Consider the following 21,451-nt stretch of genomic DNA (forward strand, 5'->3'; position numbering starts at 1 on the left):
CTCGCGCCCGTCTCTGGAGCTCCTTTAAGCAGCGCTCTGAATCCCCTCTCCTCGCGCACCAGGAAACAGAGGGAAGAAAAAGTCTCTTGCCTCTTCGGCAGCTCCAGACTTTTTCCCAGACTCCCTTCTGGCTAGCCGTGGCGCAGTAGCCCCCTTCAAGGCTGTGTTCACGCTACCAACCCAAGTCCTCTCCCTGCGCTCTGACCGAAACCCGAAACCCGGGCCTCAGCTCCCAGGCCCGCCCGCCCCGGCGGCTGAGCAGAGAAGCGTCTCAGGCTGGTGAGTGCTGGTCGGCACCGGTCCTCTGTGCGGGAATCTCTCTGCTTTGCCCTCCGCACCCCTGTTGCTGTGCTCTTCTCCGTGACTCGGAAGCTTTCCCTCTCCGCCACCTGCGGTCTCCGCCCGCAAAGGGGCTTCTAGTGTGTGGAAACCTTTCCTCCTTCATGGCTCCCTCCCACTGGTGCAGGTCCTGGCCCTATCCTTTTGTCTCTGTTTATTCTTTTTTCTTTTGCCCTACCCAGGTATGTGGGGAGTTTCTTGCCTTTTGGGAGGTCTGAGCTCTTCTGCCAGCATTTAGTAGGTGTTCTGTAGGAGTTGTTCCACGTGTAGATGTATTTCTGATGTATCTGTGGGGAGGAAGGTGATCTCCGCGTCTTACTCTTCCGCCATCTTCCCCGGAAGTCCAATGAAACATATTTGGATAATGACTTTTTTAAATAAACTGTGAAACCTATGGATTTGGTATGCTTTGGGTTAATTTGATTAATATTTCAATTATTTGATTTTTACAGTCTTCTAGTTTGTACTGGCAAAATTGTATTCAACTAGAACCAAAGGACTAGCAAAAGGAAAAGTTTTGGTGTGTGCTTTTCTTTGTTTTCTTTCATTTTAAAAAAGTTGAACCAATATTTTTGGGGGGGAGTCATCTTTTATTTTTACAGTACATCTTTTATTTGTACAATACATCTGGAACCTATCAAAGATCATCTCTTAGCGACTGAATAAAATATCTGAACCACAAGTTACTCTTACTCTCCACGAGGATGATGTGTCTTACAGAAAGTTCTCAGCAGCTTTTGGCAACCAGCTAAAGATGATTTTAAAAAGGAAAAAAAAGAAAAGAAGAAATAGTACGAAGTCCCTAGACAACACTTATGATCTGAGACTCAAATTTATTTTAAAGGATAACAAATATATATTATCCTTAGGTCTGAGATTCTGTTTCCAGACTATTCGAACTCAACAATCCTCCACAGAACTCCCAACACACTTCAACTCACTGCAAGAGAAACTGGGTGGGGTGGGGATAACAGAAAATTGAATTTTTCCTATACAGACATGCACAATTATTTCTTCAGCCAAATTGGACCTTAAACTGGTTACGAGTATCTTGATTCCCAGACATCTGAAAAACCAAATGAAAAGTCTCTATTATTACTGAATGATGGTCTTATTACTGAATGATGGTCATTAAAGATGGCTGAAAATGTTTCTTTTTTCCCCCTTAAACATCCAATTATTTCTGTCTTTTTTTAACTTTTATTGGAGTATAGTTGCTTTAAAATGTTGCGTAAGTTTCAGGTGTACAGCCAAGTGAATCAGTTATACATATATATACATATATATCCATTCTTTTTCAGATTCTTTTCCCATATATTACAGAGTGTTGAGTAGAGTTCCATGTTCTGTACAGTAGGTCCTTGTTACTTATCTATTTTATATACAGTAGTGTGTATATGTTAATCCCAATCTCCTAATTTATCACTACCCCCATGTTTCCCCTTTGGTAACCGTAAGTTTGATGTCACGATCTGTGAGTCTGTTTCTGTTTTTTAAATAAGTTCATTTGTATCATTTTTTTATTAGTTTCCACATATAAGTGATATCATGTGATATTTGTCTTTCTCTGTCTGACTTCACTTAGCATGATCATCTCTAAGTCCATCCATGTTGCTGCAAATGGCATTAATTCTTTCCTTTTATGGCTGAGTAATATTCCATTATATATATGTACCACATCTTCTTTATCCATTCCTCTCTTGGGCATTTAGGTTGCTTCCATGCCTTGGCTATTGCAAATAGTGCTGCAGTGAACGTTGGGGTATATGTATGTTTTCAAATTATGGTTTTCTCTGGATATATGCCCAGGAAGTGGGATTGCTGGATCATATGGTAGTTCTATTTTTAGTTCTTTAAGGAACCTCCATACTATTCTCCATAATGGTTGTACCAACTTTCATTCCCACCAACAGTGCAGGAGGGTTCCCTTTTCTCCACATCCTCTCCAGCATTTATGGTTTGTAGATTTTTTTTTTAATGATGGCCATTCTGACCAGTGTGAGCTGATACCTCACTGTAGGTTTTTTTTTTTTTTTTTTTTTTTTTTTTTTGCGGTACGCGGGCCTCTCACTGCTGCGGCTTCTCCCGTTGTGGAGCACAGGCTCCGGATGCGCAGGCTCAGCGGCCATGGCTCACGGGCCCAGCCGCTCCGCGGCATGCGGGATCCTCCCGGACCGGGGCACAAACCCACGTCCCCCACATCAGCAGGCGGACTCTCAACCACTGCGCCACCAGGGAAGCCCCCTCATTGTAGTTTTGATTTGCATTTCTCTAATAATTAGTTATGTTGAGCATCTTTTAATGTACTTCTTGGCCATGTGTATATTTTCTTTGGAGAAATGTCTATTTAGATCTTCTGCCCAGTTTTTGATTGGGTTGTTTTGTTCTGTTTTAACTGCATGAGCTGTTTGTATATTTTGCACATTAATCCTTTGTTGGTCGCTTTGTTTACAAATATTTTCTCCCAATCTGTGGGTTGTCTGTTTTGTTTATGGTTTCCTTTGCTGTGCAAAAGCTTGTAAGTTTAAGCAGGTCCCATTTCTTTATTTTTATTTTCATTTTTATTACTCTAGGTGGTGGAACAAAAAAGATATCGCTGCAATTTATGTCAGAGAGTGTTCAGCCTATGTTTTCTTCTAAGAGTTTTATGGTATCTGGTCTTACATTTAGGTCTTTGATCCATTTTGAGTTTACTTTTGTGTATGGTGTTAGAGAGTGTTCTAATTTCGTTCTTTTACATGTAGCTGTCCAGTTTTCCCAGCACCATTTACTCAAGAGACTGTCTTGCCTCCTTTGTCCTAGTTTAGTTGACCATAGGTTGGTGTGTTTACTTCTGGACTTCCTATCCTATTGCATTGATCTATATTTCTGTTTTTGTGCCAGTGCCATAATGTTTTGATTACTGTAGCTTTGTAGTATAGTCTCCAGATTGCTTTGGATATTTGGGGTCTTTTGTGTATCCATTCAAATTTTTAAATTTTTTGTTCTACTTCTGTGGAAAATGCCATTGGTAATTTGATATGAATTGCATTGAATCTGTAGATTGCCTTGAGTAGTGTAAGTCATTTTGACAATATTGATTCTTCCAGTCCAAAAACATGGTATATCTTTCCATCTGTTTGTGTCATCTTCAGTTTCTTTTATTAGCGTCTTATAGTTTTCAGAGTACACGTCTTTTGCTTCCTTACATAGGTTTATTCCTAGGTATTCTTTTTGATGTAATGGTAAATGGGATTGTTTCCTTAATTTCTCTTTCTGATCTTTCATTGTTACTGTATAGGGATGCAAGACATTTCTGTGTATTAATTTTGTATCCTGCACCTTTACTGGATTCATGGATGAGCTCTAGTAAGTTTTCTAGTAGCACGTTTAGGATTTTCTATGTATAGTATCATGTCATCTGCAACAGTGACAGTTTTACTTCTTTTCCATTTTGGATTCCTTTTATATCTTCTCTGATAGTTTTGGAAGTCCTATACACAGCAATGTTGTGTAAAAGTGGTGAGAGTGCACACCCTTGTCTTGTTCCTGATCTTAGAGGTAATGCTTTCAGCTTTTCACCAATGAGTATGATGTTAGCTGTAGGTTTGTCATAAATGCCTTTTATTATGTTGAGGTATGTTCCCTTTATGCCCACCTTCTGGAGAGTTTTTTATCATAAATGGGTGTTGAATTTTGTCAAAAGCTTTTTGTGCATCTATTGAGATGATCATATGGTTTTTATTCTTTGGTTTGTCAATTTGGTGTATCACACTTATTGATTTGTGGATATTAAAAATCCTTGCATCCCTTTGGATAAATCCTACTTGATCTTGGTGTATGATCCTTTTAATGTATTGTTGGATTCAGTTTCCTAGTATTTTGTTGAGGATTTTTACATCAATGTTCATCAGTGATATTGGCCCGTAATTTTCTTTTTTTGATATCTTTGTCTGGTTTTGGTACTAGGGTGATGGTGGCCTCATAGAATGAGTTTGGGAGTGTTTCTTCCTGTGCAATATTTTGGAATAGTTTCAGAAGGATAGGTTTAACTCTTCTCTAAATGTTTTATAGAATTCACCTATGAAGCCATCTGGTCCTGGAGTTTTGTTTCTTGGGAATTTTTAAATCACAGTTTCCATTTCAGTACTTGTGATTGGTCTGTTTATATTTTCTATTTCTTCCTGGTTCATTCTTTGGAGATTGTACATTTCTAAGAATTTGTCCATTTCTTCTAGGTTGTCCATTTTATTGGCATATAGTTGCTTGTAATAGTCTCTTGTGATCCTTTGTATTTCTGTGGTGTTTGTTGTAATTTCTCCTTTTTCATTTCTCATTTTATTTATCAATTTTGTTTATTTTCTCAAAGAACCATCTTTTAGTTTCATTGATCTTTTCTATTGTTGTCTTCATCTCTATTTCATTTATTTCTGCTCTGATCTTTATGATTTGTTTCCTTCTATTAGCTTTGGGTTTTGTTTGTTCTTCTCTTTCTAGTTGCTTTAGGGGTAAGGTTAGGTTGTTCCTTTGAGATTTTTCTTGTTTCATTAAGGTAAGATTGTATTGCTGTAAACTTCCCTCTTAGAATTGCTTTGCCACTTCCCATAGGTTTTGGATCTTTGTGTTTCCATTGTCATTGTCTCTAGGTATTTTTTGGTTTCCTCGTTGATTAATTCAGTGATCCATTGGTGGTTTATTAGCATATTGTTCAACTTCCACGTATTTGTGTTTTTTATGGTTTTTTTCTTGTAGTTGATGTCTGTCTCATAGCATTGTGGTTGGAGAAGATTGTTGATATGATTTCAGTTTTCTTAAATTTACCAAGGCTCACTTTGTGGTCCAGCATGTGATCAGTCCTGGAGAATGTTTCCCGTGTACTTGAGAAGAATGTGTATTCTGCTGCTTTTGGATGGAATGCTCTATAAATATCAGTTAAGTCTATCTGGTCTAATCTGTCATTTAAGGCCTGTGTTTCCTTATTGATTTTCTGTCTGGATGATCTGTCCATTGATGTGAGGTGTTAAAAGTCCCCCACGATTATTGTGTTACTGTCAATTTCTCCTTTTATATCTGTTAACATTTGCCTTATGTATTGAGGTGCTCCTAAGTTGGGTGCATATATATTTACAATTGTTATATCTTCTTCTTTGATTGATCCATTGATCATTATGTAGTGTCCTTCTTTGTGTCTTGTAACAGTCTTTAGTTTAAAGTCTATTTTGTCTGATATGAGCATTGGAACTCCAGCTTTCTTTTGACTTCCATTTGCATGGAATACCTTTTTCAGTCCCCTCACTTTCAGTCTGTATGTCCCTAGATTTGAAGTGGGTCTTTTTTTTTTTTTTTTTTTTTTTGTGGTACGTGGACCTCTCACTGTTGTGGCCTCTCCCATTGCGGAGCACAGGCTCCGGACGTGCAGGCTCAGCGGCCATGGCTCACGGGCCCAGCTGCTCCGCGGCATGTGGGATCTTCCCAGACCGGGGCACGAACCCGTGTCCCCTGCATCGGCAGGCAGACTCTCAACCACTGTACTACCAGGGAAGCCCTGAAGTGGGTCTCTTGTAGACAGCATATATATGGGTTTGTATCCATTCAGCCAGTCTCTGTGTTTTGGTTTGAGCATTTAATCCATTTACATTTAAGGTAATTATCTGTATGTATGTTCTTATTGCCATTTTTTATTTTATTTTTTTGGCCATGCTGCATGACTTGCAGGATCTTAGTTCCCCAACCAGGGATTGAACCCAGGCCATGGCAGTGAAAGCACCAAGTCCTATGCACTCGACCATCAGGGAATTCCCTCCTTAATGGCATTTTAATTGTTTTTTCCATTTGTACGTCTTTTTTCTCCCCTTCCTCTTTTGTTCTCTTGTGATATGATGACTTACTTTAGTGTGTGTTTGGATTCCTTTTTGTGTGTCTATTGCAGATTTTTGGTTTGTGGTTACCATGTTTTGATATAGCAGTCTGTATACAAATAAGATTGTTTTAAGTTGCTGGTCTTTTAATTTCAAATGCATTTCCAATATCCTGCATTTGTACTTCCCTCTTCTCATGATTGATGGTTTTGATAGCGTATTTTTGTGTGGATTATTTCCTACCTTTACTGTTAGTTTGCCTTTACCAGTGAGCTTTTCCATTCATATTTTTCTTGTTTCTAGTCGTGGCCTTTTTACCCCCATCTAGAGAAGTTCCTTTAGCATTTGTTGCAAAGCTGGTCTGCTGGTGCAGAATTCTCTTAGCTTTTGCTTGTCTTTAATGCTTTTGATTTCTCCATTGAATCTGAATGAGATCCTTGCTGGATAGAGTAATCTTGGTTGTAGGTTTTTCCCTTTCATCTCTTTAAATATATTGTGCCACTCCCTTCTGGTCTGCAGAGTTTCTGCTGAAAAATCAGCTGATAACCTTCTGGGAGTTCCCTTGTATGTTATTCATTGCTTTTAATATTTTTTCTTTGTGTTTAATTTTTGTCAGCTTGATTAATATGTGTCTCGGGGTGTTCCTCCTTGGGTTTATCCTGCATGGGACTCTCTGCACTTCCTGGACATGGGTGACTATTTCCTTTCCCATGTTAGGGAAGTTTTCAGCTATTATCTCTTCAAACATTTTCTTAGGTCCTTTCTCTCTCGTCCTTCTGGCACCCCTTTAATGTGAATGTTGGTCATTTAATGTTGTCACAGAGGTCTCTTAGACTGTCCTCAATTCTTTTTGTTCTTTTTTCTCTATTCTGTTTCATGGCAGTGATTTCCACCATCTGTCTTCCAGCTCATCTGTTCTTCTGCCTCATTCTGCTCTTGATTCCTTCTAGTGTATTTTTCATTTCAGTTATCATATTGTTCACCTGTGTTTGTTTTTTCTTTAGATCTTCTAGCTCTTTATTAAACATTTCTTGTATCTTCTCGGTCTGTGCTTCCATTCTTTTTCCGAGATCTTAGATCAACTTTACTATCATTACTCCGCATTCTTTTTCGGGTAGATTGCCTATCTGCACTTCATGTAGTTGTTCTTCTGGGGTTGTTATCTTGTTCCTTCATCTGGGACATAATCCTCTGCTGGTCTCATTTTGTCTAACATGCTGTAATTGTGGTTTCTGTTCCGCAGCCTACAGGGTTGTAGTTCTTCTTGCTTCTGCTGTCTGCCCCCTGGTGGATGAGGCCACTCTAAGAGGCTTTTTCACGGAATTCCCTGGCGGTCCGGTGGTTAGGAGTCCATGCTTTCACTGCTGAGGGTCCATATTCAGTCCCTGGTTGGGGAAACTAAGATCTTTCAAGCCACACGGTGTGGCCAAAAACAAAAAACCATTTATTTAAGAGGCTTGTGCAGGTTTCCTGGTGGGAGGTACTGGTTCCTGCCCATTGGTATACGGAGCTGGGTCTTGTCCCTCTGGTGAGCAGCTGTGGGCTCAGGAAGACTTCAGGCAGAATGTCTGCTGATGGGTGGGGCTGTGTTCCCACTGTGTTGGTTGTGTGGCCCGAGGCATTCCAGCACTGGAGCCTGCAGGTTGTTGGGTGGGGCCAGGTCTTGGTGAGAAAATGGCAGCCTCCAGGAGAGCTCACGCCAATGAGCGCATCCCAGAACTACCACCAGTTGTGTCTTTGTCCCCACAGTGAGCCACAGCTCCCCCCACCTCATAAGGAGACCCTCCAATACTAGCAGGTAGGTCTGGCCCAGGCTCCTATGAGGTCACTGCTTTTTCCTGTGGGTCCTGGTGCTCATCAGACCTTATGTGCATCCTCCAAGAGTGGAGTTTCTGTTTCCCCCAGTCCTGTGGAATTCTGTGATCAAACCCTGTTGGCCTTCAAAGCCAGATGCTCTTGGGGGCTCCTCCTGATGCCAGACCCTCAGGCTGGCAGCCTGTTGTGGGGCTCGGGACTTTCATTCCTGTGGGAGAACTTCTGCCATCTAATTATTTTCCAGTTTGTGGGTAGCCCACCCAGCAAGTATGGAATTTGATTTTTATCATGATTGCAACCCTTCTATCGTCTCGTTATGGCTTCTTGTCTTTGGATGTAGAATATCTTTTTTGGTAGGTTCCACTGTTTTATTTTGTCAATGTTTGTTTAGCAGTTAGTTGTGATTTTGGTGTTTTCATGAGAGGAGGTGAGCTCATTTCCTTCTACTCTACCATCTTGTCTCTGCCCTCAATCAGAAATGTTTCATTTTGGCGTGCTCAATTTTTGTCAACATTTTTATGCCTTCTAGGTTTCATGTTTTACTTAGAAAAGGGCTTCCCTTACTTAGGTTTTGTGTTTTTTGGGTTTTCTTGTTGTTTTTTTAATCCTCCTATGTGTTGTTCTGGAGCTTATGTCATTTTTTAAAAATATACACATACATTTAAAGCTTTTATTCATCTGAAATTCTTTTTGGTATAAAGAATGAGCTAGGGACTTCCCTGGTGGTCCAGTGGTAAAGAATCTGCCTTCCAGTGCAGAGGATACAGGTTCAATCCCTGGTCGGGGGACTAAGATCCCACGTGCTGCAGGGCATCTAAGACCACGCGCCACAACTACTGAGCTCGTGTGCCTTGATGAGAGAGCCCACATGCCGCAAACTACACAGCCCATGCACTCTGGAGCCAGCGCACCACAACTGCAGAGCCCATGCACCCTGGAGCCCGTGCACCACAGCTGGAGAGAGAAAACCCACACGCCACAACTAGAGAGAAGTCCGTGTGCTGCAATGAAAGATCCCACATGCCACAACTAAGACCCGACATAGCCAAAAAAACAAAAAGTAAATTTTTTTTTAAAAAAAGAATGAGCTAAAGATCCAATTTGGTTCTTTTACAGATGGCGGGCCAGTTGTCCCACACCACGTCCTGCTTTTTCCCTTGCTGTTTCGAAATGCTTGCTTTGTTTTAAATTTCACTATCTAATTAACTCTGTTTTCTTGGCCAGAGGAATGGATTTTCACTTTACTAAGAGAATTATTTCTCCACCAACCTCTTAGCAAGCTGATGCAAAATTCTTTTCTCTCAGGATCCTTTCAAGTATAGCTATCCACCACTTGTAGATGATGACTTCCAGACACCTTTGTGTGAAAATGGGCCTATTGCCAGTGAGGATGAAGCTTCAAGTAAAGAAGATATAGAAAGTGATGGCAAAGAAACCTTGGAAACAATTTGTAATGAAGAACAAACAGCTCTTCTTAAAAAGGTAATTTTTTTAACATCTTTATTGGAGTGTAATTACTTTACAATGGTGTGTTAGTTTCTGCTTTATAACAGAGTGAATCAGTTATACATATACATATGTTCCCATATCTCTTCCCTCTTTCGTCTCCCTCCCTCCCATGCTCCCTATCCCACCCCTCTAGGTGGTCACAAACCACCGAGCTGATTTCCCTGTGCTGTGCAACTGCTTCCCACTAGCTATCTGTTTTACGTTTGATAATGTATATATGTCCATGCCACTCTCTCACTTTGTCCCAGCTTACCCTTCCCCCCCCATATCCTCAAGTCCATTCTCTACTAGGTTTGTGTCTTTATTCCCATCTTACCCCTAGGTTCTTCATGACCTTTTTTTTTCTTCTTAGATTCCATATATATGTGTTAGCATACGGTATTTGTTTTTCTCTTTCTGACTTGCTTCACTCTGTATGACAGACTTAGGTCTATCCACCTCACTACAAATAACTCAATTTCATTTCTTTTTATGGCTGAATAATATTCCATTGTATATATGTGCCACATCTTCTTTATCCATTCATACGTTGATGGGCACTTAGGTTGCTTCCATGTCCTGGCTATTGTAAATAGAGCTGCATTGAACATTGTGGTACATGACTTTTTGAATTATGGTATCTCAGAGTATATGCTGAGTAGTGAGATTGCTGGGTCGTATGGTAGTTCTATTTTTAGTTTTTTAAGGAGCCTGCATACTGTTCTCCATAGTGGCTGTATCAATTTACATTCCCACCAACAGTGCAAGAGGGTTCCCTTTTCTCCACACCCTCTCCAGCATTTATTGTTTCTAGATTTTGTGATGATGGCCATTCTGACTGGTGTGAGATGATATCTCATTGTAGTTTTGATTTGCATTTCTCTAATGATTAATGATGTTGAGCATTCTTTCATGTGTTTGTTGGTGGTCTGTATATCTTCTTTGGAGAAAAATCTATTTAGGTCTTCTGCCCATTTTTGGATTGGGGTGTTTGTTTTTTTGTTATTGAGCTGTATGAGCTGCTTGTAAACTTTGGAGATTAATCCTTTGTCAGTTGCTTCATTTGCAAATATTTTCTCCCATTCTGAGGGTTGTCTTTTGGTCTTGTTTATGGTTTCCTTTGCTGTGCAAAAGCTTTGAAGTTTCATTCCCATGTGTTTATTTTTGCTTTTATTTCCATTTCTCTAGGACGTGGGTCAAAAAGGATCTTGCTGTGATTTATGTCATAGGGTGTTCTGCCTATGTTTTTCTCTAGGAGTTTGATAGTGTCTGGCCTTACTTTTAGGTCTTTAATCCATTTTGAGTTTATTTTTGTGTATGGTGTTAGGGAGTGATCTAATTTCATACTTATACATGTACCTGTCCAGTTTTCCCAGCACCACTTATTGAAGAGGCTGTCTTTTCTCCACTGTATATTCTTGCCTCCTTTATCAAAGATAAAGTGACCATATGTGCGTGGGTTTATCTCTGGGCTTTCTATCCTGTTCCATTGATCTATATTTCTGTTTTGGTGCCAGTACCATACTGTCTTGATTACTGTAGCTTTGTAGTGTAGTCTGAATTCAGGGAGCCTGATTCCTCTAGCTCCATTTTTCTTTCTCAAGATTGCTTCGGCTATTCGGGGTCTTTTGTGTTTCCATACAAATTGTGAAATTTTTTGTTCTAGTTCTGTGAAAAATGCCAGTGGTAGTTTGATAGGGATTGCATTGAATCTGTAGATTGCTTTGGGTAGTAGAGTCATTTTCACAATGTTGATTCTTCCAATCCAAGAACATGGTATATCTCTCCATCTATTTGTATCATCTTTAATTTCGTTCATCAGTGTCTTACAGTTTTCTGCATACAGGTCTTTTGTCTCCTTAGGTAGGTTTATTCCTAAATATTTTATTCTTTTTGTTGCAATGGTAAATGGGAGTGTTTTCTTGATTTCACTTTCAGATTTTTCATCACTAGTGTATAGGAATGCCAGAGATTTCTGTGCACTAATTTTGTATCCTGCTACTTTACCAAATTCATTGATTAGCTCTAGTAGTTTTCTGGTAGCATCTTTAGGATTCTCTATGTAGAGTATCATGTCATCTGCAAATAGTGACAGCTTTACTTCTTCTTTTCCGATTTGGATTCCTTTTATTTCTTTTTCTTCTCTGACTGCTGTGGCTAAAACTTCCAAAACTATGTTGAATAATAGTGGGCAACCTTGTCTTGATCTTAGTGGAAATGGTTGCAGTTTTTCACCACTGAGTATGATGTTGGCTGTGGGTTTGTCATGTATGGCCTTTATTATGTTGAGGAAAGTTCCCTCTATGCCTACTTTCTGGAGGGTTTTTATTATAAATGGGTGTTGAATTTTGTTGAAAGCTTTCTCTGCATCTATTGAGATGAACATATGGTTTTTCTCCTTCAATTTGTTAATATGGTGTATCACATTGATTGATTTGCATATATTGAAGAATCCTTGCATTCCTGGAATAAACCCCACTTGATCATGGTGTATGATCCTTTAAATGTGCTGTTGGATTCTGTTTGCTAGTATTTTGTTGAGGATTTTTGTATCTATGTTCATCAGTGATATTGGCCTGTAGTTTTCTTTCTTTGTGACATCCTTGCCTGGTTTTGGTATCAAGGTGATGGTGGCCTTGTAGAATGAGTTTGGGAGTGTTCCTCCCTCTGCTGTATTTTGGAAGAGTTTGAGAAGGATAGGTGTTAGCTCTTCTCTAAATGTTTGATAGAATTCGCCTGTGAAGCCATCTGGTCCTGGGCTTTTGTTTGTTGGAAGATTTTTAATCACAGTTTCAATTTCAGTGCTTGTGATTGGTCTATTCATACTTCCCATTTCTTCCTGATTCAGTCTTGGCGGGTTGTGCATTTGTAAGAATTTGTCCATTTCTGTCAGGTTGTCCATTTTATTGGCATAGAGTTGCTTGTAGTAATCTCTCATGATCCTTTGTATTTCTGCAGTGTCAGTTATTACTTCTCCTTTTTCATTTGTAATTCTATTGATTTGAGTCTTCTCCCTTTTTTTCTTGATGAGTCTGGCTAATGGTTTATCAATTTTGTTTATCTTCTCAAAGAACCAGCTTTTAGTTTTATTGATCTTTGCTATCGTTTCCTTCATTTCTTTTTCATTTATTTCTGATCTGATCTTTATGATTTCTTTCCTTCTGCTAACTTTGGGGTTTTTTTGTTCTTCTTTCTCTAATTGCTTTAGGTGCAGGGTCAGGTTGTTTACTCGAGATGTTTCCTGTTTCTTAAGGTGGGATTGTATTGCTATAAACTTCCCTCTTAGAACTGCTTTTGCTGCGTCCCACAGGTTTTGGGTCGTCGTGTCTCCATTGTCATTTGTTTCTAGGTATTTTTTGATTTCCTCTTTGATTTCTTCAGTGATCACTTGGTTATTAAGTAGTGTATTGTTTAGCCTCCATGTGTTTGTATTTTTTACAGATCTTTTCCTGTAATTAATATCTAGTCTCATAGCGTTGTGGTCGGAAAAGATACTTGGTACGATTTCAATTTTCTTAAATTTACCAAGGCTTGATTTGTGACCCAAGATATGATCTATCCTGGAGAATGTTCCATGAGCACTTGAGAAAAATGTGTATTCTGTTGTTTTTGGATGGAATGTCCTATAACTATCAATTAAGTCCATGTTTTTTAGTGTATCATTTAAAGCTTGTGTTTCCTTATTTATTTTCATTTTGGATGATCTGTCCATTGGTGAAAGTGGGGTGTTAAAGTCCCCGACTATGATTGTGTTACTGTCGATTTCCCCTGAAAAAGTTAATTTTCACAAAAAAAAAAGAAATTGAGACAAAAGCTGTGATGTAGCCCCAGTTCTCCCACTAGCTAGCTGTGTAATTTTAGGTAATTCACTCAACTTGCTGCCCTTCCACATCTTTGTACGTCAAAGGAAAGAGGAAGCATGGCACTAGTTGACTGGTAGTGTGCTACAATATAGAAAAGGTTGATTCCATGCTTTTGTATAAAAATTGGGTAAACACATCTTAAAAAAATCCTTTTATCTAAAATATTTTTATGTATCTAAAATAAATAAAAGTAATTAACTCAGAACATTACCTTGATCTACTTTCTCTCTTTCATTTTTAAAGAACAGTGATGTTTTTATGAGATATCAGGGACTTGATAGAGGGATAAATATATTGCAATGTAGAACAGATTTTAAAACGCTTAAAAGGGAGGGGAATTCCCGGGTGGTCAAGTGGTTAGGACTCTGCGCTCTCACTGCTGAGAGCCTGGGTTCAATCCCTGGCTGGGGAACTAAGGTCCCACAAGCCATGTGGGGCGGCCAAAAAAATAAAAAATAAAAATAAAAACTCTTAAGGGAATGACCATGTTACATTTGCAAAGGGGCCTATTTACATAGTAGGCACTCAAATATAGGTCAATCATCAGGTTACTATATGTTAAGTATATAATTTAGATATAATAAATCTATGTTAAAGATTGTAATTTGGATTGAGTCACTGTAATGCTTACTTTTTGACCTAATGAACTGCCTGTCAGTGTGAAATTCATCTTTCTTTCCTCATATATATGTATATATATATTTTTGTCTTTAGGTTAACATAATGGAACCTACTTCCAAAGCAGAAGAGAATGAAAAAGTTGATTCCAAAATGAAAGCTTTCAAGAAACCACTGAGTGTGTTTAAAGGGCCCTTATTACACATCAGGTACTAGTTGAAGATTTTATTAGCTATGCTTTCATAATATATCTTGATCATTTTGAGGGAACTGCAAAATTAAGAAAAGTTCTGGCCTGTTTTTGAAACTGTGGAAATATAAAATTAAGGGTTATCTGAAGACTCACCTTGGTTTCCAGATATAGTGGGTATTTGTAGCTACCTTTTTGTTATTTATTCTGTTGAGTGTGTTTAAAGAGCCTTTATCCCACATCAGGTAATAAGAGTGAATATTCATATATTAACAACAAATCTGAATGACATACATTTTTCTCATTTTACTGATAGTGTTTGACTTGCACAAGTTTGAAGTTGCCAGAAATGACACTGAAGTAGCCATTTATCAATTTGACCTTCCAAAAGCTAAAGCTTAACCAGAATAATAGGGTTTTTACCAAATCCAAATTTCAGCACATCTGTTTTTCTTTCTAGGTTGTTCAATCCAAAAAATTCAGTATTGTTTCCTTATCATTATGTAAAGACCTTTCTTACTAATGATGCTTTTGGTTGGTAAATCTATACAGCCTTATGTTAATACTGCTTTACCAACTTTATTTAGTAATGGCCTACTGTATCATTTTCTGTCCCTTTACTTGAAACCTTTCTATGTAACTGTTAAAGACTCATTAACAATAGAGCCAGACATTTTAAACATCAAATCTGAAATTCTCTGACAAGATTGGTTTGTTTACATATATTTTGAATACTGTTCTATTTAGATTTATCTTCACCATCTGTGTGAGTCTGTGTGTGAGAGGGAAGGAGGGAAACACATGTGCATGTTCTGTTCTGTGGTTTTTCTTTGTTGTTTCCCCCACTTTGGAATTTGTTTGTTTCCCATTTTTCCCTCTAGTAGTTTGGAAGTTACTGTTTTTTCTCTGGAGGCCTGTCAAAACCATAGGTCCTGGCTTGTAACTATCAAGGTATGGCTAGAAGATCCGGCTAGGGAGAAAGCCAACTCTGCAATGCCCACCCATCTCTCCAGAAAATCAGTGCTTATCCTACACGCACGTGCGCGCGCACACACACACACACACTCTTTCTGTCTCTCTCTGTCTCTCTGTCTCTCTGTCTCTCTGTCTCTCTGTCTCTCTCTCTGTCTGTCTCTCTCTCTGTCTCTCCCAACCTCTGTCTCCCTAGAGCTTTTCATGGTTTTTGTGCTGGATACTGAGAGCAGTTCTGAGATCCATAACCTTCCTGTCTTTTCTGTGGTATATTTCAGATTGGGTTTTAAAAAGATGCCAGCAACCATGCTAATTTATGTCTTGTCCAAAGCTGGGCACAGCTCTCCTGGGAGAGCGCTTATTTTAACATGTGTGTTCTTTACATGAATAAATATCTCTGATATGCAGATATTCCTGATATAAAATGAATCTATTTAAAGGTGGAGCTCAAAGTCAAGGGCTATCTGAAGAATTCACCTTTTTATCTAAAAATCACAGTCCAGGCTTCCTTGGTGGCGCAGTGGTTAAGAATCCGCCTGCCGATGCAGGGGACACGGGTTCAAGCCCTGCTCTGGTAAGATCCCACATGCTGCGGAGCAACTAAGCCCATGCGCCACAACTACTGGGCCTGCGCTCTAGAGCCCGAGAGCCACAACTACTGAGCCCGTGCACCTAGAGCCCCTGCTCTGCAACAAGAGAAGCCACCCAATGAGAAGCCCATGCACCACAACAAAGAGTAGCCCCAGCTTGCTGCAACTAGAGAAAAGCCCATGTGCAGCAACAAAGACCCAATGCAGCCAAAAATAAAAATAGATTTTTTTAAAAGTAAATAAATAAATAAAAATCACAGTCCTTTGCATCATTTGGAGGCACCTGATTTGGCTCATGTAATTAAACTACATGAACTTTGCTTGAGTCTTTTTATTTTTAAAATACAGTGGCCAATAATAGTAAAATTTGCATTTTGAGCCTCACTGATTTTTTTGACAGTTTTTTCCTGTAGTTCCCGCCCCATATTTTGTGTTTTTCTCCTTCCATATTATTTAGAAAAAACCTTTCTATAGTCAGGACTTATTCTGTTACTTAAATATATCCCTGATGATCATTTTAAGTTATACTCTTTTCTGTTGATGTATAAAAATGTGCCCCATTCTAATGTTTGTAATTAGGTAAAGTTGAAGCAGCAATTTCTTCTCTGATTTTTATCTATCACCTACCAAAGAGTTTTAATAAAATAAACCTTAAGATGGTGCTGATTATAGGACTAATTCAGAATCTTCCTAATTCACTCCTGTTCTTTCCTATTTTGCTTTTAGATCTTGGGGGAAACCATAGGACTTTTTAGTGTGCATTGAATCAGTAAGATTAAAATACAAAATATATTAGGTATTGTTTTGTAATCTTCTTTGATGAAATCTCTTTATACAAATGAGTGTAAAATATTAACCAAATGTTTTTCTTCAAGCTGATGATTAGATTGTCATTTATTCTGAGCAATACCGTTGTCTTATGCTTTTGTTGCCACCTAGCCCAGCGGAAGAACTGTATTTTGGAAGTACAGAATCTGAAGAGAAGAAAGCTTTAATAATGTTGACAAATGTAACGAAAAACATAGTGGCATTTAAGGTAAATATCTGAAAGATATAAATTATGTGAAAATTGAAAGATTGATAATTTTGAACTTGCACAGTGTTTTTATTTCTACTTTTAGGCTTGTTATACTGCCTTCTATCTCTAACTGTGTGTCACAGCTTATCTAAAATTTTCCCTGAGGTCTGTATCTTAGTCTTTAATGTGCAGTAATAGGGTACTGTCCAAATTAGTCCCAGGGTTTGTTTGTTTAAAAAAAAAAAAAAGACAATCACTTTCCATTGTATGAATAATTTAATTCATAGAGAGAGTGAAAAAATAAAACTATAAAATCTAAAGTGCGTTTTCCCCCAAATGTGGTATATTCTGGAGTATAGTTTATACTGGATACTAACCTGACACTGAGCATTAAGTATAACAGGACTGAGTCCACCACTGCGCCCCCTATTGTAGGGTATTACTTCCTTAAATCATCTACTTCCTAGATGTCCTTTGATTACTGCTTTTAAATTTCTGGACACTATTGTAATGTGTTCTAATGTGTGTTGTTTTTTGAACATGATTTATTAAATTCAGGTGATTAACAGGATAAATATTTAATGGTTGGATTTCTTAATTTAAGAGGAAGGCTAAGTAATAGACTGATGAGTGTTTTTTTCTAGTAGATTGAGATGCTTTTTTCCTGCAGATGGGAAAAGATATGTTCTATACATAACCACCAAGATTGTTTTATACACTTTATTAATGATTTTTAAGTCATTTTAAAGCCATTTCCCCCCAAAGAGCATATAGGTTATATGACTACTGTTTTTTGTAAACAGGTGAGAACAACTGCTCCAGAAAAGTACAGAGTCAAGCCAAGCAACAGCAGTTGTGATCCGGGTGCATCAGTTGATATAGTTGTGTCTCCCCATGGGGGTGAGTTGTCACCTGGCTGGCCACAGTGGGGTGTTATGGGGGGCCTGGGGCTGGGTGATGACTCAGCAAAGCTGGACTGGAATCTAGAAATTAGCAGGGTATCAGCAAGTCACCTCACCACACTCTGGGCATCTGTTTTCTCACCTGTAAAATGAGACGGGTGAATGGCTCTCATTAAAACAAAAATTTTTTAAGAAGTAAAATTGTTTAAACTGATGCCAGTTAAAATTGAATTTCAAACAAAAAAATTCTTCATCTTTAGGAGAACTTTTTCCTTTTTTAAGATCATTCCGGGCTTCCCTGGTGGCCCAGTGGTTGAGAGTCTGCCTGCCGACGCAGGGAACGTGGGTTCGTGCCCCGGTCCGGGAAGATCCCACATGCCGTGGAGCGGCTGGGCCCATGAGCCATGGCCGCTGAGCTTGCGCGTCCGGAGCCTGTGTTCCGCAACGGGAGAGGCCACAACAGTGAAAGGCCTGCGTACCGGAAAAAAAAAAAAAAAAGTTCCATATTATTCTTTTTCCTTAGTGTTGTTTTCTAGAATAATGCTTAAGCCACATAGCCAACCCTTTGTCCCTTTGTAAAGGTTCCTGTTTATTATATAATAAGTTACCCTTTTGGAATGCAGGTTTAACAGTCTCTGCCCAAGACCGTTTTCTGATCATGGCTGCAGAAATGGAACAGTCATCTGGCACAGGCCCAGCAGAATTGACTCAGTTCTGGAAAGAAGTTCCCAGAAACAAAGTAATGGAGCATAGGTATGCTTTTCCCTTACAGGCTCTCAAATTGCAATGGGAAAAATCCCAAAGAGGAATGCGCCTACACGGGTAAGCAGGCATCCCTTCCTCCTGGCATTTGGCAGACATCTAGGCTTACACTCTGGGCCCCAACCCCTACAAGGCTCTGGGGTACAAGACCTGGAGTTTCTCTAGGAGATTGCTAATAGCAGAGATTTGCTTGCTGGCCAATGCAAGAATCTGGATGTGTCAAAATTACAAACACAGATTTTCTCTTACAGCAGTTACCTTTGTAGGAATGCTCACCTTACGTACTAGAATGTTTGCTGCAGTGAAACATTGTTTCACAGAAATTGTTTGTAGTAGTGAAAAATGGAAAAGAATGTAAATGTTCATCAGTAAAGTAATAGTGAAATGCATTTGAGAAGGATTACTCTGAAGCCATTCAAAAGAGTGTAGTACATCTGTTTTTTCTGATACAGGAAAAAGACATCTGTGATATACTATTAGGAAAAGAAAAAAACCTACTCACAGAAAAATATGTATGACAATTATCCTATTTAAGAGAAAACCCTGTGACTATATAGGCATATACATGTATGTCTGTGCATGTGTGCAAAAAAGATGTATAGAAAAGAGGAGGAGAATAGAGAAGAAGGTTGATTGTGGGTTTTTTTTCGGAGTGTGTCCAGTTTTGCCCCCCAAGGGACGGTTGTCAGTACCTGGAGACGTTGTTGGTTGTCATAACTGGACAGTGGGGTGCCGTGGGCTTCTAGTAGGTAGAGACCAGGGATGCTACTCAATATCCCACCATGCACAGGACAGCACCCCATGACGAAGAATGATCCAGCCCAAAATGTCAGTGGTGTCAAGATTGAGAAAGCTCAGTTGAGGGTAGTTAAGGATGGCCACACTGATGACATCTGAGTAGGACCTGAAGGAAATGAGAGTAGGCCACCTAGATAACGGGGAAAAGAGCTTTGCAGGTAGAGGGAACCATAAATGAAAAAGATGTGTGCTTGGCCTGGGTGAGGAACAGCAAGGAGATCAGTGTAGCCTGAATCCAGTAAGGGATGCCAGATCATTGCCATAGTGAGAACTTCTGAGGAGAAACCATTAGTTGGTGCTGAGCAGAGCCATGAGGTGACCAGCTTGTTTTTTTTTTAAAGGATTACTCTGGGAGGCTTTGTAGACTGTGGGCAGACATAGGTGAAAGAGTGATAGTGAGTTAACGACACTTAAGACTAGTGCTGGCATGTAGCAAGTTCTATTTAAGTGTGTTACTCTCATTTATTTATTTAGTCACTAAAACAACCCTAGGTCATAGGTAGTTATTTTCCCCATTTTGTAGATGAGAAGCTGAGAAACCTAGTAAGGGTTGTGGTTAAGTTGAATCTTCAAATAAGGAGTTGAGAGAATACAGATGTGGCTGGAACAGAGTGTGAGAGGATCCATGGTAAGAAAGAATGTTGGAGGCAGACAGCGCCCAGAGGAGCAGCTTGGGTACCATTGTAAAACCACTGGGAGAACGATTACCCTTTGTGGGCAATTCGGAGAGGGTAGGAGAACAAGAAGAATAAGAATGGGCCTGGGAAGACGAGCTTTATTTCCTCTAGGCTAGGTCTAACTTGTACCCAGCGAGAGAGGGTGAAAGTTAGGCACAGCTCAGAGGAATATTTAGTAGCCAAATGAAGGAGGACAATACAGGGAGTCAGGAGGGAAAGCAGTCGGTGAGCTGTGTCAGTAAGGCCCAGGTTAGAGTGTGTTTCACAAAAGAGGAGCCAAGTGCTGCCCATGTCGGTCAAGGGTGAGGTGTGAGAGGTGACCGGTGCTGGTGACGTGATGGAGGTAATTGATGACCTCACGGGGAACACTTTCAGTTGGTAGGAGCCAGATGCCAAAGAAACAGAGGTAGTAAGACTTCTGGAGGTATGGCTTGCTGGGGAGGGACCAGGGTCACAGTTGGAAGGAAGACTGTGTTGAGAAGGGGTTGTGTGGGATTTTGTAATTGGAGATATTTGAGCGTTGTTTAAAACCATAGTAAGGACCATTTCAGAAGGAGAGGCTGACCTTACACAATAAACCATTGACAGTGAAATTCCTGAGGAAGTTAGAAGGAACAGAACCTAAAGCCGAGGTAGGAAGGAACACGGATCTAGATAAGGCTCATGGCAGTTGTGACATGTTTGTAGATGAAGTAGACGTTTCAATTTTCAAGTTACATTTCAGGAGGGCCTACTTTTGAAGTTCTTATCAAACAGTACCTCAAAATTATGGGGTTTTTTTCTTTCTTTTTGGTTTGTCCTTTATTCTCCTACTTTCTACTCTGAAATAACTATAGCTTTACTTTAGGATAAAATCACTTTCACTTCCCTTAACAAAAATGCACCTCCCTACTTCTCTTGCCCAAAAACATATCCTGATTCTTATGTATAGGGTTGATATACTTATTTCTAGTCATTTTAATAATCCTTAGAAACCTTACTTTCTAGTGAAAACTAATAAATAAGCACTTGCAGTCTGTTACACCAGCATTCTTTAGATTGGCAAATTTATGAATATATTTCATAATTTCTAGAAATAGATACTTCCTCATAGTATAGTTTTTCATTGTGGCACAAGATATGTTTACTAATATACCCAAATATCTTTCATTCTGTAATAAGAAGCCAGAAGTAGATAAACCTATGTGTAGTAATTAATGTTTCAGTATTTTATCTTATTTGGAAATGATCTAGATATTCAGTGAATTTCCTATCATTTAACTTAGCAAAACTCTAAAGTTTCAAGTTACCAAAGACATTTGGAAAACTGTTTGTAAGAGATATACCATAAAATATACTCATTGCTGATAAGTTCACCTAGCGTTTATCTCACTGACATTTATCTAAATCGCTTGCTACCAACAATTGTTTAGACTCTTCATACAAATGCCAGGAGACATTACACAAAATCAGCCATCATGCCAAGGTGTTCTTCTTGCTGACAGATTTTGTAACAGAGATAACATGAACTTATTTGAATAGTAAGCCCAGGTAGAATAAAGGTTGCATGTCTCTATTATATCTAATGTTGCTAACTCTGAAG

General features: G+C 39.1%; 1 protein-coding gene across 1 annotated transcript in view; it reads left to right on the forward strand.

Moving 5' to 3' along the window:
- Positions 1-21,451, forward strand: part of MOSPD2 (motile sperm domain containing 2) — a 66,932-nt gene that overhangs the window by 37,399 nt on the left and 8,082 nt on the right. The window contains exons 9-13 of the mRNA XM_082609004.1: positions 9,297-9,473; positions 14,057-14,169; positions 16,652-16,748; positions 17,534-17,630; positions 18,256-18,385. Of these exons, the coding sequence (XP_082465130.1) occupies positions 9,297-9,473; positions 14,057-14,169; positions 16,652-16,748; positions 17,534-17,630; positions 18,256-18,385 (614 nt within the window). The remainder of the gene's footprint in view (positions 1-9,296; positions 9,474-14,056; positions 14,170-16,651; positions 16,749-17,533; positions 17,631-18,255; positions 18,386-21,451) is intronic.

Source organism: Mesoplodon mirus, assembly GCF_964341445.2.
Source record: "Mesoplodon mirus genome assembly, chromosome: X".
Classification (NCBI taxonomy): Eukaryota; Metazoa; Chordata; class Mammalia; order Artiodactyla; family Ziphiidae; genus Mesoplodon; species Mesoplodon mirus.